Source organism: Lepisma saccharinum, chromosome 10 (genome assembly GCF_977018435.1).
Source record: "Lepisma saccharinum chromosome 10, izLepSacc3.1, whole genome shotgun sequence".
In the NCBI taxonomy this organism is placed as follows: Eukaryota; Metazoa; Arthropoda; class Insecta; order Zygentoma; family Lepismatidae; genus Lepisma; species Lepisma saccharinum.
The window spans coordinates 29,277,756-29,304,712 of NC_139238.1; the positions used below are offsets into that span (position 1 = coordinate 29,277,756).

Here is a 26,957-nt window from a genome sequence, read left to right on the forward strand (position 1 = left end):
TGCATCTAAACATATTTTTTCAACTATAGCATGTCTAAAAGAATCATGGAAGTTGGGATTTTTATAACTTCAGGAGGCACGGCTCTGTAAATGTGCGATATAAAATAAATGCAGGTTTGCCTTCCATACGTGGTGGTTTTGTCACGTTTCTTCGCTTCGTAAAACATACACTTTTGCAGAAACGGCTTCTTGCATCCTCCTGGGACCTTGCTCTAGCTAAACAAAAAATATATTTGTTTAGCATAATCGAGGCTTACATATTCCTGCCGAACTTACTAGAAAACAAGGATTCTATTGGGATCATACTGCTTTGAATGACAGTATCAATGAAGATTTATGCACGCTACTACTTATAATAATGAGCATAAAATATTAATCAGGAACTTTATTTTTCGTCAACTGGATGTAACATATTTTTTTGTTATTCAGCAAATATTCAATTCATCACCTTTTTTGACATTAATTTTCTTGCCAGGACAGCTGTTTTTATGCAGATTTTGACGATCTTAACTACACGTAAGCTAGATTTTAGCTAATATTCGTGCTGTTATATTACTATTCTTCTACCATCTTTGTAACATTTCATGCAATAACAATAACAGAATTGATTAATTTACATATTCAAGTGAATAGACCTATGAATTATATTAATGTATTAATTTAAACATTTGCTTAATTGTTGTCGTTAATGTTATTATTATCATTTTTTCTGAAACACTTGGCTCGGACACCCTCCCCCGACATATATTTCTAGATGCGTGCCTGCCGAAGGATAAATTAGATGAAGCGGTGGTGGTACCGGACTTAGAGGCTAAAGGGAAAACAAAGAAGTATGTGCGTCATAAGCTGAGCATAAGAAACAGCACAATATCACAAAGAAACACTTTTTGAAACTTATGTCATAGAAGATGTTTAACAATATTAAGAACAATAAATGCTTTCTATTTGTAATATACTAAATATTGAAATTTTAAATAGTCTTTTGTGTTCGTACTACACATTTAATTTTTTTGTTGCTCCCCAGCGGCAAGCTTAGAATTGAAAGAAAAAATGTACATTTTCATAGTGCACGGAAGTTCGACATTCAGAAAGAAAGATGGTATATTGGAAAACATTTCAAGATTTCCAAAAGGTATAGCAGTAATGAAAAAGAGCACTCACTTATAGCGTGTTTGTTACAACCTGTCCCGCTTCCCGCGCTAGCTGATTGCTGGCTTTTCTAGCATAAACCAAGCGGTGTTGCTGTTGAAGACCGCCTGAACTCCGTGCTGGGGAAAGCCAAAGCCAGGCAGCAAATTCAAATACGCAACGTGACAACAGCGTCTACGTAAGCTTCTCTCTTCTGGCTTCCATTCGCTCCACAGCAGTCGACTTTTTTCTCGTTTCTCATTGGCACCAAAACTGTCGAGCGTTCGCTAGCGCGGGAAACGGGACAGGTTCTAACAAACTCGGTATAAATGTACGATGGATAGATAGTTGTATGAAGCGAGAAAAAACACAAGGTAGATTTCATAAGATACCTAGCAATCAGTGACCAACAACCTGCATTTTTAATATTAATGTCCTCGTGATTAACGAACATTATTTATTCTCCCCACGCTATGGGTAAACTATTTGGAGCTTTATCCCACTTTCCGGAAAAATATTTTGTGTTTCTGTTACTTTTGACTTTTGTTGGCATGATATCCCGGATCACTTTTACGAGACGAGACGAGACAAAACGAGACGGGACGAGACGAGACGAGACAGAACTCGTCTCGTCTCGTGGGCAACACTAATTTGAAGGTTCCTGACTGCTCGGGATCCTGAAAAGTGTGGAAATTCTTTTTACCTATCTCGGTACCGGCTTTTCTGGATCCCGCACACCCCCACTAATGACTCAGTTGGGAAAATGATTGTGTTCAGTTCCCAGATGCTAGGTGAGCATTGCTCGAATACTTGACGCGCCCCAAGTGATATGATGATCCTTATGTGTGGAAGCATTCTTGATGCAGCACATGTGCTAATGATCGATGCTATCAAAGGCGCAACCCCGAATATTTGTCTGGGGAGGGTGGCAAATACCAGGATAAACGTACCAATAAAAATAATATTTTTTAATAATATTTTTATAATACTACTACTACTACTACTAATAATAATAATAATAATGACATTATTATTATTATTATTATTATTGATTTGCTTTATTTTACTTCGCTTATTGCGCCACTTTTGGATACTTTGCCAAGATGGGAATGAGTGATGAGATGAAATTGATGAATGCACACTCATAAACATCCATGCCCAAGCCAGAATTCGAGCCCGGGACCAACATTATTATTATTATTAGTAGTAGTAGTAGTAGTATCAAAGACGTTATTACCCACGTAAATTATGCAAAAAGGGGATAGAAGTTAAAGCATTTGTGTTCGAACAAACGATTTGAATTATATTTTCAACACATTCAATTTCACATTAATGATGGAAAACAAGCGCACAAACTATTTTTGAAAGACAGACAATGCTTGATAAATGCATTCCAAATATAATTATTTTTTACATTAACATGTATTACTTTCATGCACGATATACGTTTCACATTATGCAACATGGAGCGACGTGGACACTAAATTGTGTACGTATTCATATAATATACAACATATATTATTTAAATACATTACACAACCAATTCATCCATCTCACAATAAACCAACAGCAAAAATTACATAAATTGTCTCTCAAATGTGCACGCTCCCTTTCCTCAAAACAACTGTTCATGTATTTATAACAAAATCAATTAAGACAAGTCTTATTTCTCTGTCTGGTAATTTACAATGCATTACAGAGAACAATTGTGAGCGAAGCGAGCAAGAAAATTTTTGGATCCAATTTTTTTGCAGGCTGAAATCAATATTGATTTAATAGGGCGGAAATAATTCCATGGGACGCTCATGCATTCTCTCTTTTACAACTTTTGTGCCTCCCCGATAGTGCAGTGGTAACATCGTAGCCTTGTGATCAAGGCGTCCTGGGTTCGATACCCGGTGGAGGCACATGGCACAGTGGTTCGTATACTTCTAATAACCTTGGTTCGTATCCCCTTTAAACTGCAGGTCTAGTTCCGATTAGCCTTTCTGTGGACTTACAACCACCAATGAATCAATCAATTTTACAACTTATTTTCATTTAGATCGTTCGGCGCTAAGAGCCGACTTCCGCCGTCCCCTAACTATAGTCCTAAACTTGAGAAGAAGAAAATTTTACGAAAAGTATTTTTATTTGCATAAAATTTGAAGTTCTGGGTGGTAATTGACCCCCTGCAGGAACACTTACCTGTCAATGTTTGCCCCTACCCCAGAACTCATTTCCGTCCAAGGTTGGGGGGCGATGCCCCCTGTGGTTGCGCCACTGGATGCTTCCAAAAAAGGAGGACATTTACAGATTTCTAAAAAATCCGCCCGGACGCCGGACAAACACCTAAAAAGGAGAACATGTCCGGATAAAAGAGGACGTCTGGTCACCCTAGCTATATGCTGCACCACTGTGGAATGTGCCTCCACTGGGAATATCTAATAGTTATATTTGGCAACAGTGCGTATCAGCTGGTGGAATGTAGTGGACGTGGTTTTTAATCTGTTTCTGTTGTGGTTTTGATCAACTTGAATTAATTTTCATGCTATCAATATTATTGGAACTGTAGAACATACTAACTTGCAATTTGTTAATATGATGTTGTATTCTGTGTTGCACTTGTGACTTATTATGTTGAATGACTTGTTTACCACGTCGGTGAAGTTTTGTATGCAGTCGGTGTAGCAAGATATTGTAATGAACAAAAAGTAATTCGAAATCAGCTATGAAGCCAATAAGAATTAAGATACTAAGTTTAGGTACGCAAGGAGTGGGGAAGGTATGTATATTAGTAGTTCTTTCACTCTGAAATAAATATATTCCTTCGATCGGTAAAATTTTCAAAGCCAGGAGAAAATACTTACGTAATTGAGTTTCTGTAGACTTGTGATAGGTCGTACAAGTGTTCTCTCTCACCGGTCAAGTTATTTCACCGTTCATTCATGTTTCTATGCGAGTGCTAATGGAACCTAACCTCGTAGGCATACCCCTTCCCTGTGATGTTTCGTGGAGCTATCGTGAATTTTAGGGGCTAACATCAATGGTTTGTGGGGCTACCCGTGGATGGTTGACATTAGCCCGAAAAACCATCCACAGGTAGCGCCACAAACCATTGACGTTAGCCCCAAAAATCATCCACAGGTAGCCCCATGAACCATCAGGGGGACGAGGTATGTCTACGAGGTTAGGTTCCATTAGCACTCACATACAAACATGAATGAACGGTGAAATAACTTGACCGATGAGAGAGAACACTTGTACGACCTATCACAAGTCTACAGAAACTCAATTACGTAAGTATTTTCTCCTGTAAATTTGAAGAAATCCGTTTCCCGGCTTTGAAAATTTGGTAAATATGCGATATCGCCCGAACAGATTTCTTCAAATTTACAGGAGAAACTACGGTACTATTATCGTATGGGCAAAACACCTCCGAATCATATATTTCGGACTTCTTTACATTGCTAACGTGTTGCGGAACATTTCTTAAGGCGAAATAATGCATTTCTAACTAAGATAATGTTTATTTTCTCTATTTACGAGTACTTACTGTTACTTGTTGTTTCGAATCTGTAACACATTATGGCCGTGATAGCATACTGGTTTAGGGGGCGTTCTGAGAGTGTTTTGTCGATTTATGCAGTGGTGCAACCTCGTTCACCGGAAAATATCTACTTTCGTGCCCCTATTTGAAATTATGCTAATACGTAGCATTTACGTGTAGAACTTGTGAAATAACCTTGTGATTTACCACGTTCATTGTCCATCTTCCTTTCGCAATTCGGAACCATCTTTCTTTCGCAATTCGTTAATGCTCTTCCTTTACGCACAACACTCTTGCAACCTTGAACATTGACGTCAGACGAGGAATGCCTACGTGGTTAGGTTAGGTTCCATTAGCATAAATACAAAGAAAAAATAATATTTTCGCTAAGAGACGCATTACCTTTGTATTGCCTAACATGAAAAAGGTCTCTCCTGTGACGTCAGAACACAATGTTGCTAGGGTGTTGTGCGATAAGTGACACCCATTCGGGTCGGAACCATCTTTCTTCGAAATTTGTTAATGCTCTTCCTTTACGCACAACCATCTTGCAACCTTGAATATTGACGTCAGACGAGGAATGCCTACGTGGTTAGGTTAGGTTCCATTAGCATAAATACAAAGAAAAAATAATATTTTCGCTAAGAGACGCATTACCTTTGTATTGCCTAACATGAAAAAGGTCTCTCCTGTGACGTCAGAACACAATGTTGCTAGGGTGTTGTGCGATAAGTGACACCCATTCGGGTCGGAACCATCTTTCTTTCGAAATTTGTTAATGCTCTTCCTTTACGCACAACCATCTTGCAACATTGAATATTGACGTCAGACGAGGAATGCCTACGTGGTTAGGTTAGGCCTGTTAGGTTAGGTTCCATTAGCATAAATACAAAGAAAAAATAATATTTTCGCTAACAGACGCGTTACCTTTGTATTGCCTAACATGAAAAAAAACTTTCCTGTGACGTCAGAACACACTGTTGCTACAGTGTTGTGCGATAAGTGACACCCATTCGGGTCGGAACCATCTTTCTTTCGTAATTCTCTTCCTTCCAACCTTGAATATTGATGTCAGACGTCAGACGTGAGACGATGAATGCCTACGTGGTTAGGTTAGGCCTGTTAGGTTAGGTTCCATTAGCATAATTACAAAGAAAAATTATAAAAAAACCTCTCTCCTGTGACGTCGGAACACAATGTTGTGCGATAAGTGACACCAATTCGGAAAAAATGGCTTGTTCCGAACTCGACAGGTGGTTCTAGTGAAAACACGGCGAGGCTGAAACACTGGCTACGGGGTTGCATCGTCTTAACACACGGAACATTGCACTCTCATGCAAAAAGCAAATGGCGTGAGGAGAAACAGCGTGTCGGACAGAGATTTTCGCAGAAAACAACACGCATTCACATTAAAATGGATCAAATCTACATTCAGGAACTTCCAAAACGCTCAAGAAAATGATTTCCGTAAGTACTTTCTCCTGTTAAATTTGAAGGAAATTTCAAGGAATCCGTTTTGCCCATACGATAATGTTACCGAAACTACTTACTGAAATCAGTTTCTGTATCATTGTCGAAGTTCTTCGAGGTATTTTCTTTCGCGGAAACTGAAAACTTCACCATAGAATACTGCAGAAAAACAAATAATCACTTTTTATGTAAGGAACTTGCATTTTCTGACAACGTTATGCCGTTGTTTCCATTATGTACCTGCAGATGGCATGAGCGTCGAAAGTCACGTGGTCTCGCCAGTGTTTCCAAACGTGCCTTATTATTACGAGATTTTTTTTTTAACTATGCTTACCTAACCCAACCTAACCTAACCTTGCTGGAAATGGTCCGTGGGGCTATCGTGAATGGTTTTTGGGGCTATCCGTCAATGGTTTGTGATGACATAATGAACACGAAAGTAGGTATGTTTCGGTGAAGAAGGTTGAAACACTGCATACCCACTCCAAATCGACAAAAAACAAGCACGACGCGTGATGATCCATGACGAGTGCACGCCATATTGTCTGTTACCCAAGCGGAACAAGGAAGACAAATAATGACTCGTAATATGAAAAGTTGACACTATTTTATGGAAAAAGGCATAACCTCACCTTAAAGAATCTTCTGCAATACAGAATAGGTAAGTATCAATGATAAAATTAACGAAATAAAAGAGTTAGAGGTGTTCGGGCAATATTGCATAATTACCCCTATCTGCTTCGCGGAACATTGACTTTTTTTGATCAAAGTAATTATAATTTTTCACATTACGAGTAAACCTTTCTCGTGGTCTTTTTGCTTGCCTGAGACACAATATGGTGCGTACACCTTCCTAAATAATTGCACGTCGTGCTTGTGTTTTGTCAATTTCATTCGTTATGCAGTGTTTCAACCTTTGGAACCTAAGAAATACCCGTGAACAATGCTCATTTGATCCATTTTTTTAAGAAATTTATATATATATATATATTCACATTGTTTTGCTAAGAAAATTGAAATGTTTCGTTGAGCTATCCGTGAATGGTTTTTGGGGCTATCCGTCCTGGAATCTGTGGAAAATTTAAACTAAAAAATTATTTTTGTTTGAAATACTTGAGTCCAAATTTACCACCTATTCAGGGCTCTGCCCCTGGGGTAATAACCTACCTCTAATGTGGCCCCGCCTCCGCTTCGCTCCGGCTACTCGGCTTTCTCTGTAGAGTCCCTGTTAAAAATTGGCCGGAATCACCTGCCCCCAAATGAGCCCCAAACTTTTAAATTTGAAGAAATCCATTTGCAGGAGACAGAAAACTTGCCTGAATATCACCACGCATCCACGACACATCATATTAGGCATATACCCACAGCCCATTCCTTCTAATGAGTAGCTTACATTCACTGCCACATTTTCGACATTCCTTTCCTTCCTTCACGATCCCGTGTTCAATTAAATTAAAAAAATCCACTGGATCTTCCACACCCGGTACGAATTTCACCACGCATCCATGACACGTCATGTTTCTAACTTTCGTTGCAAACAGAGACAGTTCGAAACACTGGATACCCAATGAACATGAACAAAACACAATCACGATGCATGATGATGTACGAAGATGTACACACCAAAGGCTATTGTCCTTCGGAGAATTAATTTACAACAAACAACATGAATTTCCCCTATCATACATCCCCTCATCACACAAAACACCTTCCCGATGTTAGACAATACTACAGGAACTTATTACGGTAAGAAGTTTCTTCAAAAATGAAGAAATCTGTCCGACCAATAGTAAACTAGTACCTTTTTTTCATTGTTTTACAAACAAAATTTTAACTATGCTTGCCTAACCTAACCTTGCCGGAAATGGTTCGTGGGGCTATCCGTGAATGGTTTTTGGGACTATCCGTCAATGGTTTGTGGGTCTACCCGTGCATAGTTCATGGGGCTACCTGTAAATTTTTACACGCGTCCATGGCATTTTAACAACAGATTCGTGATTAGAAGGGCAAATTTAGTTAGTATACCAAATATTAACATAATTAGAGACATTCTCTATATTCTTCATTCATACCTTAGTTTGGAGTTTATTTTTTTCTCTCGATCCCGTAACATGTTTTTTTTACGTTACTTCATTATTATGTATTAATTTTTGTTGCAACAATAATCTATACATGACATATGCATAAACAATTTCATATTTTAGGTGCAGTGATATGAAATTCTTTACTTTGTAATTTATTTTCAGAGTTGTTTGATTAAGAGATATTATGAGAAGAGATTTGTTCCAAAATATCTTGCAACTATTGGAATTGATTATGGAGTTACAAGAACAGAAATCGATGACATGGAAGTTTGCGTGAACATCTTCGATGTATCAGGAGATCCAATATTCTATGAGGTAAATGTAGTTAGTTCATTTTATCATCATTATTGTTCTGAGTTTTCAAATCATGTTAAATAATAATCATAACTACCTCTAACTCTCTCTGACATTTGTAAACTGAAAGGCTTATTGCAGTAGCATCACAAGCCTTCCATCTTGTGTAACATTGCCCAGATTAATTCAGTTTTTATCATCTTTGCAAGCCCAGGGGGATCCACAATTTTTTTTAGGAAGGGCACAAAATATGCTGTAAGCATGTGATATGAAGTAACATTGAATATAATGAGTATATTTTGTACATATTAAAAGAAGCCGCATACATATAATCTTTTCACTACATGTGAGGAACTCTCCATATCACAAATTCACTTAACAGCATCGAGTACATGCAGTCCCAATTAGCCTGTTTGTGGAAAACCTATTATTTCATTTTTATTATTATTAGTAATAGTAGTATGACGACAAAATTATGTTTCTGAAGAGAGGTATTAAAGGATTATATTTTATGTTGCTTGAACATGTTTTTGTTCTTTATGATAAAAGGATATTATTACTTTTCATAATACTTATAAGTGAACATGGCATCAACTAAGAAGGCTGTACGATATATTTCAGTGGATTAACAAATTTTGTCAGTCCAGGTTCTCAGTCTCGCTTTCATTCATGGTAGTTTCTGTAAAGATCAAAAACACAATCTATGTGCTATGATATGGGTACTTGCCCAGAAAGGTTGTTTCTACTACTGCTACCCATATAATCATTATCAGTAAACACCACAGTGTAACTATTATTGTGTATTTACTGCAATTTTTTGTATTCTCTTGGGCATTTTGACATCACACATGTTTAATCCTGATTTCATCGTGGTACACAGGCATTTCTTTCATAATTCGATTTCTATTTATGTCCATTAACATGTACTTCAGAGTTTTAGCTTCCTTACTATGCGTTTGCTTGAGAATGTTTTTCCCTTCATTCCAATATACTCCTATGTGGTTCTTCTCTTGCAACCAGGTATTTGTTTACTGTTGTCTTGGTTACGGACTGCTGCCTGCCATGTATGGTACTTGTGTGTGGTGTAAAGGGGTTTCGTACTTAGGTTAGGTGAGTCAGGTTTAGGGCTCTTAGTATTCAAATATCATCTCTAGTTGCTTTTGTGGTTAGTTTATGCAGACCAGGTTTAGGGCTCTTAGCTTTACAATAATTTCCCTAAATGCTTTCAACATCACATCATGTTGGTGATTGAAACCCCTTCGAGCTTCATGTCAGCAGTAGGCTGTGGAATGCCTTGTCGATGGAAATCTGGAATATTTGCATAGTGTACCTTTTACATCTTCTTTTTGCCAAAAAAAAAAAAAAAAAGACTTTTTGGAACTGCAAGCAGTGCTAATTAGTTTCAGAAAGCTTCAAATTTACTTTCACAATCATTTCCACTATTCTGTGATTTCTCTTTCTTCTATGAAAATGCTTTGTCGATTGGAAATGTGATTGCTTGCACACATACTTTTTAAGTCTTCTTTCTCGCCGATAAATTACACTTTTCGCAACTCCAAACAGTGGTAGGTAATTACTTTCACCAAGGTTCAAATTCAGGCCTGTAGCCAGGCAAGGGGGGGGGAGGGGGGTATCTTCTCAAGACTTCAGAAAGTTCCTTCACAGGGGGCTCCTTTATCTGTACCTTCGGGGTGTGAGGGGTGACCTTCCATGTAGTAAACTCTGAACTGCTTTTTGCAGACTAACAAGACACTGGTGACTGGCACTATGGCCAGTATAATTCTGTGTGCTGAGTGCCCGTTTACAGCCTCAGCTTGTAGGCAGTCAGAATATTTTAAGATTTTAGTTATGCGGCACTATAGTTTTGTTATACCTATGTTATGGTAAGGGGCTGGAGCCTGCATAACATGAGGGGTGCAAAATAGCCTAAGTGCTGATGCACCCAAAGTGTTAAGTTCAAAATCAATGAAATTATCTGTACCTTCTTTGCCCCTGTTGCGACCTCATTTATACAGAAATCTGTGACTTTGATGTTATTATGCAAATTCCCTCTGCATCTGCGGCAAAGGTTAACAGCTCGCAAGTTTTGGAAACGAAGGGGAGTTTTATTGTTTGGGCCGGGAAGTGGAATGTACAGTAGGCACATTGCCCATCTTTTCTTGTGTAATATAAGTAGCTGTATCATCAAATGTAGTATGGAGTGTGTAGTAAGGGATGATTTCAGTAGCAGCCAATTAACACCTGAAGTGATATTTTAAAATATATAGAAAAATGTACTATTTGTGTGATATTTCTAACTTTATGTAACTTAATGACCCCCCTCCCCCACACACATAATTTACCTTCATTTAACACTTTCAAACTTTTGAAAAATGAACTTGATTTACAAAGGCTCCCCCCCCCCCCCCCGAAGATCAATTCTGGCTAGGGGCCTGTTCAAATTTACTGTAACAATAATTTCTATGGCTCTGCAATGCTTCATGTTCCTTTTATGCAACTTTGAAAAAATCATTAAACATTTGGAACCATTACCTGGATATGTTCTTTACATAGTTGTAATGTCCAGAAGAAGATACCATGACAAAAATCTAATTACAATGGCTGTATTTTTATATGTAGAGTATCATTAGCATTTATGCAGGTATTGTACGCATCTTCCACTAAGCTTGACAAGTTTTTGTGTGTATGTCTTTTTCGTATTTGATATTTTATACACATGCTGTTTGTTCAAATCCTTGCATATTTTATTAGCTGACTCATTACTATTTTTTTTATCATAGGTCAGAAATGAATTCTATAAGGATACTCAAGGAGTCATTCTGGTGTACGATGTCTGCAACAGAAAGAGCTTTGAATGCCTGGATGCATGGCTGGCTGAGATGAAGGAAGAGATTGGATGGTGAGTTGATCTGCTTCCCTTGAAATTCATTGCGCTGAAACTTGAACTCATATTGTTGTTTTTATTTATTATTGGTATTTTGGCTCTAATTTGGTACATTGCGCAGGAGACAGAGCCACAATTACATGAAATATGCAAACTGATGTAAAACAAAGTACAATTTATGATCATGATAAAATTTCATCTTATGCCTCCCTGATGGCGCATTTGTTGCGTCATCGCCTTGTAATCAAGGGGTTCCGGGTTCGATACCCAGTGGAGGCACATAGTGGTTCGGATCCCACTTCAAACTGTAGGTTCAGTCCCGATTAGCCTTACTGTGCATGAAGTGGACTTAAAAACTCAATCAATCAAAATTTCATCTTATTATTCTGACATAGAGTGGTCATTATTACTCCATGTGAAGTACTTATATAAACTGATAAGCAGCATATTGGATTATTACTACTGTATGATCTTCCTCCATTCACTTGTAAAGTGAAACAGTATGGTCAATAATCCTTGAGCTGACTCTGTGGCTGACCACGTTAAGTGTTCTGGCCGTAACTCAATAATGGCTCCACTGTTGTAATTCAAATTTGGAGGCTGCAAGCGTGACAGTCTCCTCTCAGAAACTTTGATTTCTCACCAGCACTGGCACAAAAGGATTTCCTCACTGGTGAACCCGGAATGAAAGGCCATCTTTCCAGTTGTTTGCCAGCTCAGGCTGTAATTCACAAACTTCAGGAGAACCTCTCTCTACCTGGTATAATTGACTCCAGGGCCCGCTGGTTTAGAAACACTGGACTAGACCATCAGGTTTCATTAAACTTGACGTCTAGAAAACATTTGTCATAAAATTATCATGAACTACAGGTTACAGGTACTGTACAGCCACTGATATACTGTAATGAATTGTTCCCATCCATGGTAATACTGTTTACATGTAGAGATAATAACTGTAACTGGTGATGGTTCCTTAGTTTAATCTACTACTTTTCTCTTAAACAGTCCAGCAGCTTTTGACAGGACAGTTGTCATCCTGTGTGCTAACAAAACAGACAAACAGAAACGTGTTGTTGATGAAGCAGAAGGAAGACTTTGGGCAGATCTTCATGCGTTTCCTTATTTTGAAACATCAGCGTTCACAGGGAATGGTGTGCAGGCTGTGTTTCAGGTAGATGTGGTGATGAGTGCATTCATTTGCCTGTACTTTGATGCTACTCATTAATACTCAGGCTACTGTTTGGAAATATTGCTTGCACTGTTGATGCTGTAGTTATTTAACTTAGTAATAACAACACGTGGAAACTCTGTACTTAACATCGTTCACAAATATTAAAAATAATAAACTCACTGCCATGCGGCTTTTTGAAGGGTGATGCATGTTTTCTGAACGCTTGAGATCCAACTCAGCTAGTATTACTTTCAGGTAGGTCCCCAGTTGTCCTCACGATGCTGAGTGAATACCAACATTTTTTAAACTCCTAACGGTAATCGAAACCGGAACTGCACAGTGCAGAGGTGGTAACCCTCATGAGGACAGACCTCACCATCCAAAGACTTGTAAGGGCAAAGGTGAGCTGTGAGAGTGAGGGAGGTAGAATGAAAATGACCACCTTGATTAGTCTATGTGAGTGTAATATAGAGACAGCAAACTCTGGCACTTGCTCTGTCAGACTGGTTTCTTGGCTTTTTTTTGTGCGATTTTCATAAGTTTCTGTGGTTTAGGCTTCGATTGGGCTCACGAGTGTGTGTGTGTGTGTAGACTCTATAACAGTGGGCCTTTTTTGTGGAGCATCTACAGACTGTCTTTCATTCAAGATTAAAGGTTCTTGTGTTGCAGCAAGTCATTTTTATAGACACTAATTTTTTTGTGCTTTTAGTAGTATATGTCTGCTTTTGGCAATCAAACAATCGATTGTTGATGCTTTGTCAATTCCTGAAAAATATTTTTTTGCAATATGGACTTAAGAGCCGTGGTGGTCTAGTTGGTAAGGTGTCTGACTGCCATTTGGGAGACCCGGGTTTGATTCTTGGGGTGGTTGTTCTTAGCTCAGAATTTTACTGGCTTTGTCCATGCGTGGCTTTGGGGCTCATAATGATTATCTGGAGGGTAAAGGTGGCCAGAGCATGGCTCATAACATCACCTCCAATTGTGCCAAGATAGAGAATATGTTGTGGGACCCTACCCCCAAATACCCTAAATGTATCTTCATAATATGGTGCTGTATGCAGGGGGAACTTTACTCTTACCTAGTATGGAATGCTTATTTGTGGCAGAGTCGATGTATAAATTGTGTATCTTAGCTTCATTTTGCAGAAAGTCTTTATATAGTTATTTTTTTGCATTTTACAATGAAGCGAATTTTAGGTTGCATCTATAAATAGACGATTTCTTTTTGGACAAGTTTCCCTTCAAGGTTGCGGCAGGGAAGTCGTTAATCCAAATAACGCATAATTGAATAAGCTAAGTTTTTATGTAGGTCTTACTGGTAAATTTTTATTCAAGTCCAAACTTTAGTATCCATAATTTTTAATCAGACAGTAGGGTCACTTAACTGTGGAAACGTGGGAGACGTTTCATTGGTTCAAACTGTGTGTTCAGTCTTGATTAGTCTATCTGATCATGGTTGTGAACTAGATTGAAGTTTACTCTTTATTTGAAACCCATGCTGCAGACATTCTTTCATTGTAACAATGACAGTTTCCTCAAGATAAGTTTGTGTCAAGCTTGCCTGTAATGTCAAGTCTGCTACTTATGTTGGATCAGTAACCACAAAAGCATGGGGGTATCCCATGCCAAGCTCAGTTTAAGAATACTTGCACCAAAGGTGAGAGTATTCATGAGATGGTATATAACTCATTTAAATCTGGTATCCAACTTCTAAATGTTTATGGGGGTAGTCTTTTTATTGAAGCTTGTCAAACATTACATGCGATTCATTCTGCAACTGTTAAGCAGTGGCGTCGCGTGACGTTCACATACAGGTGTTCGCAATAAAATTTTTATACTGAATGCAGATTTACTCCTCCCTTGTAACTTCATCTTCAATTGAAAAAGTGAGAACAACAGTTCAACTTATTTTCAACAGTTTCCCTGAAAAATCATGCTATATTTGAAGTAATATAGTGAAGTGTTTGTGTAGGGACGAGCAAATGGGAACTGTAGGGAAGCAGAAAGGTTGTATTGGACCACGTATCCATGGTGCAGACATCCAGCGCACACCATGTTTCCCAGACTTTTCCAACGAGTATGGGAAACAGGCAATTGTGACCTCAATCATCACTTACCCTTATGTTAAGGTCTTCTTAGTTTTAGAGAACTCAGAGTGAGACAGTCTCCACCATCTACCTACTATTTAATCTGCCATACTTGTTGGACATCAAAAACTTGTGTTTTTAAGGCAGAAGCATTGTCAGGGTGGAGGTGGTGTTTAGTTGTTGTGCTACAGTTCCAGTTGAGAAGCATATGTCAACGTTCTGAAAACATCCCACTAATACTCTGCATTCAGTCTGACCTAAAGGAGGAGGTGAATTTCTGCTGCATCCCCTCTAATATCAAAGCAAATAAATCAATCACTCTTTGCCACAGATACGAGGGCTGGGACATAAGTCATGGCAACTATATTTTTTCTCAAAGTTAAACAGTGGTACCACAATATGTTCATATGTCTCGGAAAACGTGACATCTGGAGTATGTCAACACATACTTATGGCAGTGTGATGAACGGTTATTGTACAGAGGGCAGTGATAATTCATTGTTGAGTCAACCGCCATGATCCTGCATGAACATCATTCTTGTATCAAGATTGCCATTCTTTGGGGATGAAATGCCAGAGAATGCCACAGGGAGCTGGTGGAAACTGTTGGGAATAATGTCCTACATAGTATGTGTGTCTTTTGTTCCTGTAATGCTAGTGTATGGTTTGTGACTTGTAAACACATGCAGCACCATGCTATCTTTAACCTTTAGTCCCCCGCCGTTGCATATGTGCAACAAAAAAAGTATGTCCCTTGCAGCTGCGGTTGCATATATGCAACAAACAGCTTTAGATACAATTATGGAGGGTTTGCCACACTCATATTTGTATATTGCAGTTCAAACACTGGCAGTTCGGTCGGGTACAGGTTCTGCAATCGTGTTTACGAAAATTCCAAATCCCCCCCCCCTCCTTTCTCGGAATATGTCACGTGTTCGCTGGTCAGTTGACAGACACAATGAATGCTTGGTATTTACGATGCTGTTTTCCTCCAAGCTTCCAACACTGTGATTTAGTACTGATAAGGCACACATTCTTCTTTGTGTTTAGACCTGGTGATCCAGCTGAAGTAGTGGCAGGGGGGGGGGGCAAGGAGAGAGGGGATATGATGAGGTTTGGCGGTGTCAGCTTTCTGTCGCCTCTATGTTAGAAATGCAATGAAGCTTGACGATAGCCAGAGGCACCAGAAGCTTGGGTCTATCCACAAGTAGAGACAAAACAAACAATTGCAAAGGCTTCCTTCCCTCCTCTGTTAGGAAAAACAGTTCGTATCATATAACAGCTCATCGATTTCCCTAACGCACAATCGTTTCCTAATCGTTTCCTTCCGGACATATTTCCACAAAGAGACGAGTCAACAGGGAAGAAAGAGATTGACAGTAGCTACACAAGATGCAAGTGCGAACGAAAAAAACAAAAGTTCGGGTTTTCTCCCCAAAGTAGCTGGAGAAGATGGTGCAAACTCCACATTTTCATGCTTTTTCCATTGAAATTCGGGGGATGCAGCCCCTGCTCGTAAGCCCCCCACGGTTGGGGCATCCTCATTTTACTTTGTTGCATGCACTGATGTTCTACCTGCAAAACAAAAGTTATCCGAAGTAGATTGGTCCCATAGGGTCAGAGTTATAACAATGTTATGAATAATATGCAAATTTGCTGTTTTGAGGAAAAAAAAAGAGTTTTATGTATTGCCTTATTATTCAAATTGTATTGCACCCACGAACATGTATCAAGTTTCATTCTGTTGCGGAAGGTCCATTCTTTGAAAAAAAAAGCAAAAGTTCCAGTTTTCTCCCCAAAGTAGCTGGAGAAGAGGGGGCAAACTCCACATTTTTATGTTTTTTTCATTGAAATTTCGGGGGATGCAGCCCCCACCCGTAACCCCCACCCCCCACGTTTGGGGCATCCAAATTTTATATGGTTGCATGCACCGATGTATTACCTGCAAAACAAAAGTTATCCGAAGTAGATTGGTCCCATAGTGCCAGAGTTATTACAATTTTTCTCCATTATGTATACAAATTCAAATTTCGCACTCAAAGCCTCGGCGACACTGGGCTTACTTTTGTCAGACCGCGCAGCGTACTAAGGGTTAAGGATATTTTGTTCACTTCTCTATTCCATACCTGGTACACATGATCTGCATTGTTCATACATTCTACATAACCATACACTGTCCCTTTCGATTTGTATATTTGGTACTGGTCCCACATTCTTGCGAAAAAAAGAAATGGTTGCCATGACTTTGCCCGAACTCTTGCAGATGCTGTAGTGTTGTGCAGTGCAGGTTTTTCTGATACTGCTTTGTACTGACCCTCTGCTATTTTTGTAGCTCTGGTCTGGAGGCAGTGGTGCTAGTGTCAAATGTTAAACCAGGGGGGAGTGTGCAAATTTTCCAACTGCAAAAATGTCTTGGCACTGCAGGACAACTACGAATGTACCCTTAAACCCAACTTCATTCCCTGCGGTGACCCTAGAGATGCACGAGTCATCAATGACCTATTTTACGTGTTTCGTTGGAGCTCCTCATCTTGCCGTTTATTGCAATTAAAATAGGAAAAATACAGGAACTAATTCATAACAAGCTGAAATTTGGTATGTAGCATCTTTATAGCAATAATAACAACATACCGAAAGGCCCCGGCGATCACCCGAATGCTAAGTCTACCATATTGGAAAATGACGGACAATGAAAGTTTTCACAAAATAAGTGAACTAAATTCATAACAAGCTTACATTTGGTGTATAATAACAATATGCCAAATGTTCCCGGCGATCACCCTGCCACTAAGTCCGCCATATTGAAAATGGCGGACAGTGAAAGTTTTCTTGAAATAAGGGAACTATAATTCATAACACGCTGAAATTTGGTGCATAGCTTCCTTATAACATTAGTAACAAAATATCAAAAGTCGCCAGCAATCACCCTGTCGCTAAGAATGCCATATTAAAAAATGTCTGGTAAATTCCAGATCTCAGTAACTAAAGAACTAATTGACAATAGCTTGTTGTTGGATATATATCTTTTTATAACACTACTAGCATCAATTACAACATGTTAAGTTTTCTGCAGGTCATTGACACAGTAGGAAACGGCACCATTCTGGATGCATGGCGGATAATTTCAATATTTTGCATGACAATGGAATCGACTTCTAACAGAATGGAATTTGGCAAATGGGTTTTGTATGTACAACCTTGGTGACAATGAAGTTCGACCAGAAAGGAATACGTGATTAAATGCACAGAGGCATAGGCGGTGGAATGGGTGACCCGCAGAAGTGACCCATGTGTGTAAGAGGAGGCGTGTGAGCAGGCAAGAATCGTGATCCCAGCATGTTGCACCCAAGGTCACATAAAGAACGAAAACGGGGAACTATACGTGTGACATTGAACTTCGACCAGGCACCAGACCCATACGGAAAATTCCAGATAGTGGCGCATTCGACGGAAGCATGACGTCACGGACACGATAAGGGATTCCGCCGTATATAAGCACGTGCTGTGCACCGAGGAACCGCAGTGCATTGTCACCATGGCAAGGGGCAAACCTATTGACAACACCGTGAGGAGAAGAGTGGTGGAGTTACAATGGGATGGACTCAGTGAATGGGAAATAGGGCGCCAACTGAACTTACCCAAGCCAACTGTCCACTGCATCATCAAACACCACCAAAATACGGGTACTACAGAGCCAGGTAAGGCCCCCGGTCGAAAACGCCTGCTGAGCGTGCGTGACCTACGGATATTTAGGCACTATATCCAGACCAACAATCATGTTTCTGTGGCCGAATTACGACTGTGGACTCGAGAACGCTTTCACATTGAAGTGTCAACCAGAACCTACAGCGATGTGGTTACCGAGTGTACAAGGCGAAACGTAAACCCTTCCTTTCCATGTTGAACAAAGGCAATCGACTACGGTGGGCACGAATGTACCAGGGATGGACATTTCAGCAGTGGAACAGGGTTTTGTGGACGGACGAATCCATTTTCAATGTTGTGTACGGGAAAATATGGAAAACAGTCATTTGTCGGAAGGAGGAACAGAATGAAGCAAAATGTTATGCTCGTCGGGTACAGAAACTGTGTCGGTGATGGTATGGGGATGCATGACTGCATCTGGGGTTGGCCCACTGCACGTCTGTGAGGGCATTGTGAATGCACACGCCTATACACGCATACTGGAGCGGCATCTTCCCACGGTGCGAAGGCACCTGTTCCACAGGCGGCATCTCATCTTTCAACACGACAATGCCAGGCCTCATACAGCATGGCTGACAAGAGAATGGTTGACTCGCCATCACGTGCGAACTCTGCCATGGCCACCATCGAGTCCCGACCTCTCGCCCATTGAGAATGTGTGGCGTGTTCTTAAGCAACGTGTGCAACAGAGGGGACCCACGACAGTGGCTGCTCTTATTGCCTGCCTGCAGGAGGAATGGCACCGCATCGATGTGGAATACCTTGAACAACTCGTCCGCAGCATGTCCCGACGCATTGCCACAGTTATTCGCCGACGGGGCGGCGTCACACCATGGTAAACAAGATCCCCTCTAACAGTGGTCGAACTTCAATGTCACGTGTAGATGGACAAAAATGTTTTATTTTGTGTGGACACCATACATTGCTGCGTTGCAGCGGAAATTTATGTTTTCCTTTGTTCCATGTAGCCTGCTGAATAAAATATGTTCAGCATATGCATGTGTTCTCCTTCTTTCACAACGCACTCCTATATTTGTGACTGGTCGAACTTCATTGTCACTAAGGTTGTAAGTTATGACAATATTCTGTATTATTTGCTGTCATCAGGCAGGCTCTTGTTTTCACGTGTGTTGATCTCTTCACAAACTAAATCAGATTGTCACTATGGCAATGCACACCTGTAGGTAACACTCCAGAAAAAACATATCTGAATCAGAGAGTTCGTCGTGTTCATTGTCATCATGTTGGTCATCGACGTCTTCACCATTGTCTTCTCTGGAACCACTGAAAACGAATGAAATGAATTCCTACAGGAAACAGTTTGTCAAGTGGCACATAATCTGCTTGCATGCAACTACATTCTCCATCACGGTTTATGGTAGATCCTCCTGAAATTAAATTCAGTATATCATTTGGAGCAGGTGGTATCAAAGTGGTGACAGGGGCTATAACTTGATCTTCTAGTTTCAGGTCGTAGGTGATTTTCTCGCCAGTTAAATGACATTTCTAAGACATAATAGAAACTAATCCAGATTTATTACTCACCTTTCTTCAAAGTTAGTAGAGGCAAGCTTCCTGTAAAACTTTCCTCTGGCGATAATGATGTCCTAATCGTTCAACCTGCCACTGTACCCAGTGTTAGAGGTTCTAAGGTACAGATTTGCTTGTTACTTTCACTGCCTTAACTCACTCAGAACATAATGTGTTTTCCTTTGTTATTTTTTTTATGGAATCTGGGCAAGGTACGCTACCATAAGGTATTTACAGTTCAGCATAATCAGTCTTTCTCAGCTAAGAACCACATTTTATTCTTTCATAAAGCCAGTGGATTCTGTTTCCTCTTTATTCAATAAAATAAATAAAAAAGTTTAACAAACACACTATACACTTCTAGATTTTCAATGACAATTCGGGAACGCCACATGCAATTACAAAAGCTCGAAGAACTCTTCCTCTTAGCCTTTTATGGTGTGTCCAAACAGGATCTCTCTTAATAGCTTCAGACAAGAGAAGTTTGTAGCAAGAAGGAAGTCAAGCTTGAAATCCTGTACCAAACAATATACTGAATTTAATTGCATTAGGATGTACCAAAAACTGTAATGGATAATGCATTTGCATGCAATCGATCTTAAAATGTTTCAGATGATGTGCCCCTTGCCAAGGTGTTTCCTGTAGGAATTCATTTCATTCTTTCCTGTAGGAATTCATTTCATTCTAGTTTTCAGTGTTTCCAGAGAAGGCAATGGTGAAGACGTCAATGACCAACATGACAACAATGAAAACAACGAACTCTCTGATCCAGATATGTCTTTTCTGGTGTGTTACCTACAGGTGTGCATTGCCATAGTGACAATCTGATTTAGTTTGTGAACAGAACGACACACGTGAAAACAAGAGCCTGCCTGATGACACAGCAAATAATACAGAATATTGTCATAACTTACATACAAAACCCATTTGCCAAATTCCATTCTGTTAAAAGTCAATTCCATTATCATGCAAAATATTGAAATTATCCGCCGTGCTTCCAGAATGGCACCGTTTCCTGCTGTGTCAATGATCTGCAGAAAGCTTAACATGTTGTAATTGATGTTAGTAGTGTTATAAAAAAGATATGTCCAACAGCAAGCTATTGTCAATTAGTTCTTTAGTTAGTGAAATCTGGAATTTATCAGCCATTTTTCAATATGGCGTCCTTAATGGCAGGGTTTTCACCGGCGACTTTTGATATTTTGTTACTAATGTTATAAGGAATCTATGCACCAAATTTCAGCTTATCAATTATAGTTCCCTTATTTCGAGAAAACTTTCACTGTCCGCCATTTTCAATATGGCAGGGTGATCGCCGGGGACTTTAGACATGTTGTTATTAATGTTACAAAGAAGCTATACACCAAATTTCAGCTTGTTATGAATTAGTTCCTTTATTTCGCAAAAAAAATCACCTAAAGTGACTGCACTAATTCCATAAGATTGTACTATTTTATCTGAGGCTTTCAACTCCTTAATCTCCCTAATGTGTGTATGTGTGCATGAACTAATTTCCAGAGTTGATTACAAGCAAACAAAATGGATGTTTTAAACTACATATAACTTTTTCAGTAATAACCATGTTTTGCATCTTTACTAAAAACCAAATATGCTTGTAACTTGATCATGTTAATGCATAATTTTGTACAAAGGGAAGAACTGCAGTTTCTCAGTGATAACTTATAAAATACAATATTATTTGCAATGTGAAAAAGAAAAGACAAATTCATTAATATGATTGTTCTGCATTTTGATTTCACTGTTAGTAAATAAATCTAGCAGGAGAATCTTAATGAAGTAGTTAAGTAGGCATATGTATCTTTATACAATAAAATATGCATATCTTATTGAAGTTCTAAGAAACATATTGTCATGAGAGTAGCTCTGCTGCCATGAAAACTTATGGATAAACTTGACAGTTAACAGGTAAGTTAATAGTGCACAAATTTTAGCTTTCTCATTGTGATACGGTAAATGCCTTAGCGTTAACAGTGTGTGAGGGATTTAGGTATCCATATACGAGTGCCAGTGGTCTGTGGTTCAAAGCCTGCCTGAGTTACTTCATCCTCTCACCTTCACTTGATGAGTCAGTTAAATGTAATCTGCTCCTACCAACTTATTAATTGTTCCATGCAATTTTTTTGATGTGCAGGAAGTTTTCGTTGACATGAAGTCAACTGCTCATAAAGTGTCTTGGAATAATGAGTATGTTTGTAGTATGAGATTACTCTTCCTCTCTGCATCCACCAAACCAATTTCTGTAAATAATGTTATTGGATATCCACTTTTATTCAGTGCCTATGCTTTAGTGGTAATTCTTACTCTTTTACATATATTTGCAGACACTTTTCGTGCACGTCCTGAGAGCCCAGGGCCACATTTTAGCCGGGAAGGAACCACGCTCCCCTCCGGTGCCACCAAACGTGCAGAAAGCCTCGCCTAGGTTCCGTGGCGACACCAGCCCTCCGTCCATAACAGACGTAGTCCACCGGCTACTACATGCAAAAGATGACTTTGCAAAGTTAGGGCTTCCAAAAGGTGCAAATGTGTAAGTACTGCCTTTTTTCCTAATTATTATATTACTAGTTGGTAAGACTGGAAAAAATGCCCATGTTTGTGTGTTGTGCCTGCCAACCATGTCAGCTTTCAATATCTCAAAAACTGCTACAGCTACTGAAATTAAATAGGCAAAGCGAATAACAACATTATTCGACATAATTTATCTCTGTTGCCCCATTTGTGTATATGTTAGAGGCAGTTGTTAACTTCACATTATCTCTCGATTCCTTGAAGCTATTAGCACAGAACTAAAATTTATTGGAGTTCTGTCATATGTGTGTCTCACTATTGGTGCAAGCGGTTCCAGGTTTGATTCCCGGTTAAACTCCAAAATTTCAGTGTTGACTCAGCATTGTGAGGACAATTGGAGTGCAAGCTTGAAAGCAGTGGTAGTGAGTCCTGAGCCAACAGTTGCTTGCACTAACCATACGTCTCCCAACGAAAAGCCGCTTGGCAGGCTCATTCCCAAAGGAGCTGCTGTGCCACAGACTTTAGAATAGTCTCTCATGTGTGAACAGGAACCTACAAGCACAGCATCCAGCTTCATTAAAAAAGTTGTTGAAAGTTATGTGTAGATGTTCTCTCCAGGGGTGATGATTCCTTAACTCTTTCCAGACGAGCGATGGGAATAGTTAATTCAGTATGAAATCCCATTGTGAATGAACAACAGACTATAATCACACCGCATCTCTTGTGCACGTGTGTTGTAATCACTTTTCAAATTTCAAGTGCTAGATGTCGCATTTTCTTTGTTGCTGAATTTTACTTGTACTCGTGTGAAATTAAGTTGCACTTTTGTTTATATGCTTGAGAATAGCATTTTATAATTTATACCACAGTGTGGAAATGTCTTACAATGATTCTGCTTCGGATTTTTCCAGTTAATGATGATTTCAATCCTAATAGAAAGTTTTTACGTTATTTTCGTGAATTGTTTTCAGTAACTTTTCCACAATGTTATATATTTTTTTACTTCCAAAAAAATGTTACACAACAAGATTCATAAATGTGACAAAATTTGTTATATGTGGGTGAATCAAAAAGTAAGTTACACCCCCTGTAAAAAACAAACAAGACACATTAGAAAGAAAAGAATTATTGTACAAAAATGTATGAACATTTAACTTTTTTCGACATAGTCACCAAAGTATTCCAAGCACTTTTTGAATCGTGTGACCAGTTTTTTTATTTCTTGTGTGTAAAAATTCTGTCCAATTTCAATTGAGTTGACTTTTGTGCTCATCGGTTAACAACCGTGGCACCCAGTAAGAGTACAGTTTACGATACACCCAACCGGTGATGAGTCAGCAGAGAGACACTATCATAGGATATGTTCAATTCACTTGTAATCTCTTTTAATTTTCACTTGGCGGTTGGCAAGGATGATTGCATTCACATGCTACGTTTTGTCGATAGTGTTCACATTTGTAGGCTGCCCAACACACTGTTCGTCTTTCACGTTTGTTCTTTCCTCTTCAAACATCTGGTACCATTTTCTGATCATGGGGTGTGATATTGCATTCTCACCATACACCTCGACAATATGGCGATGGATTTCACTCCGATTATTCCTTTATGCCCACAAAAATCATACGACGGGGCGCACCACAATGTTGGATGCCACCTCAATATGACGTGCCATACTCACACTGTGACTACTCGCACATGTAAACCAGCTGAAGCACGGCTGCTTCTGGTGTGTGAAGAAAACATTCCAGACAGTGTTGCCACCAAGTGTGATTATTTTATCTCTCTTAGTACAGGAACATGGGTCGGGTGTAACGTACTTTTTTATTCACCCTAGTATATCTATGGAAAGATAAAGTGTTGTTGATTTTAGAAAAAAATGTTAAATTATTGAAACACTTAATAAAAAATTGTCTGATTTTTTGCAAAAAAAAAAAAAAAGGACAAAATCATCTCCTGGCGAAAGCTTGATATTCTAAGTCCCATCTGGAAAGGGTTAACTTCAGATGCCAAGAATTCTGTTATGTTAATAGAAATCTTAGTTTTAGATGTCTCAGAATTGAATCACTTAATTTTTTATATCAAGGAGGCACATTTATTTTTTTTTTCCTTGGGGGATTGATTGATTCCTCTACCTTAGTGTGCATATAAATTGGAGATCTAACAAATATTAATGGAATGCAACATATGCTGCTCAATCTGTATACCAATCGGAATTAACAGTGTGTTAGCACACTTACCTCATAATCAAGTGGTCCTTTGTTTAACACACAACTTTGTACATTAGTAAAATTTGAAGTTCTCATTCCACTTTAAACTGTAGGTCCACTCATGGTTAACCTATCTGAGCATGAAGTGAACTTAAAATAAAACCTTTGAGAAATGTTTAAATTTACATCAGTGTCAGTATCTTACAGTATTTTTTATGTTTCAATTTTTGTTGTGCCTATGATCATATTCTGCTGCCCAAATCCTGAGGGCCTGTGGAAGGCATCTGATGGGTCATTATAAAGAGGTGAGAGGGCTATGCAGCCAGGGATGAACTTTGCACTTTAGTGAGATTTGAAGCAGAAATCAAACTCTAAATCTATATAAGGAGAATACTTAATTTAAATTGTCTGGTTGTTATGACGTATGCAAAGAACATTTTATGATCTTGAATTAGATAATTCTTACCTTACCAACAGAACATGATACTTAATCTCAGGGTCTCTATGCATAAAATCTCAAATACCTTGAAATGATAGTTAACCAAAATCGATACAGAATAAACTTTTTTATCTAGTTTTTCTGGTGTGTTCAGTATCCTGACATTACCCCGTATAAAAAAAAAGAACTTTTAAGTGCTTAACTTTCTTTCCTTTTTTTTTCTCAAATACATACTAACAATCACATTAGCTTCATTCATGATACCTTTTAGCAATAGCAATAAGGAACATGATTATTGTTAAAATGGTCACCTTTAATACTTGTGTTGCAAGGAAACAACTGAATTTGCATGCAAATTACAGTAGCTTACTTAGTACAGGTTTTAAAAGTAGTATTTTTGTTATAAAGTGTTGTTTTTCTTCCATTTTTGGCTAATTGCAAAGATGAGAATGAGTGATGATTAGATTAAATTGATGAATGGACATTAACACCTACACCCAGGCCAGGACTCGAACCCAGGAACTTCGGTGGCGAGTTTGAAAGTCTACCACTTAACATGCTTGGCTACCTGTTACACTGTAAATTTTATTCTTAGAGACTTGTTTTTGTAATGAAGAAACCAGTTTACTTTACCGAACTTACATATAAATAAATAATATGTGTATAATATTGAATTGCAGGGATGAAATAAACAAAGCCTACCGGAAACTGGCCATGGTGCTTCACCCTGACAAGAGCATAACAGGAGGTACGGAAGAAGCTTTCAAAGCCCTTGTCACAGTACGAGCTAATCTTCTAAGATCAGTTGCACAGTAACGTGCTTCACAGTTGTGAAATTTTCTGAGTCGTGTCCTTTCCTTTCTGGATCTTAAGTTAAATTTTTTTTTTAATTATTGTGCTTTAGACCCTTTTTTATATTAAGAATTAAGAAACTAAAGGTGCTTCATGTATACTAATGTGCTATAAATTGAGAAGCCCAAACCTTTACACTAGATTTTGTAACTTTTTTATTTGCTAATGCTGAGTTGTGGAAATTAGTGTCACAAGAACCAAAAAGGATTGTTGACAGAATTATTCCATGCTTTTCGCATATAAAATAGTGCACTGTTAAAAGATTTGGTAATGTATTTTCATCTGAAGATGGTCGATAGGAGTGTTCCTGAATTGTCCTTTTTTTAAAACATTTTGTTTTGTTTTTCTGTAAAATATAGTATTTGCTTTTATTTAATAAAATATATGCTGTGAAAAATATTTGAGACTTTTTCTTCCTGGTTAATATTTATGCAGGAATAACAAAATAAAAAATAAAGACACAACCAGACTAGATTTGATCTGAATGTTTTAACAAGCCTTTTTTTATATCTGAATGTACAATGTACATGGATTCGTCACAGAGACCGTGCTGTAAAATTAGTCAAGAAGAATCCGACATGGACAGGTCCCTGTCGGAGTACGAAGATACCAAAGTTTCCATAAGATGCACGGGGTGAGTAAAGTTTCCAATAGAAGGACTTGAAATTTAGCCGATACCGCAGAACGGAACTGTATTACTATTGCGAGGAAAGTGATAATTTGTTTGCATGGTCACTTGGTTTGTTAGTAAAAGCACTCATTGTGGGGGGGGGGATATATTTGGTTGTAATCTTTAGCAGTGATGACCAACGCAGGGTAAATTAGTGGGCGATATAACTCCTGCTCCCCCCTCCTCCTTTGTTTCCGCTTTTATGTTTAAGAAAGAACAAAGGGCAGCCAACAGAATGGTAATATAGGACTGAATTCTTGAAACACCGGTCAATCCTTATGAAGTTTCAGGACACTCCCCCTCCCCCGTGTGGGGGGTGTAAGAGGTGTGCTTCGCTGAAGCAGTGTTGCCAAATGAAGGGAAATTTCCCTTTTGTAG

At 38.8% G+C, this 26,957-nt stretch overlaps 1 protein-coding gene across 1 annotated transcript; it reads left to right on the forward strand.

Moving 5' to 3' along the window:
- The first annotated feature begins 3,580 nt into the window (after positions 1 to 3,580).
- Positions 3,581 to 26,300, forward strand: LOC145994290 (dnaJ homolog subfamily C member 27-like). The gene is made up of 6 exons (XM_083130394.1): positions 3,581 to 3,892; positions 8,374 to 8,526; positions 11,286 to 11,404; positions 12,395 to 12,560; positions 22,225 to 22,430; positions 25,738 to 26,300. Exons 1-6 carry the CDS (start codon positions 3,839 to 3,841, stop codon positions 25,871 to 25,873), a joined length of 834 nt encoding a protein of 277 aa, XP_082986520.1. The 5' UTR covers positions 3,581 to 3,838; the 3' UTR covers positions 25,874 to 26,300.
- Positions 26,301 to 26,957: the final 657 nt, after the last annotated feature.

Bases quoted from the DNA above. Each gene is read 5' to 3' on its own strand.
- LOC145994290 (XM_083130394.1), top strand. From the start codon at position 3,839: ATGAAGCCAATAAGAATTAAGATACTAAGTTTAGGTACGCAAGGAGTG. The intron at 8,527-11,285 runs GTAAATGTAGTT...TTTTTATCATAG, and splicing joins GAGATCCAATATTCTATGAG to GTCAGAAATGAATTCTATAA. The intron at 22,431-25,737 runs GTAAGTACTGCC...ATTGAATTGCAG, and splicing joins CTTCCAAAAGGTGCAAATGT to GGATGAAATAAACAAAGCCT.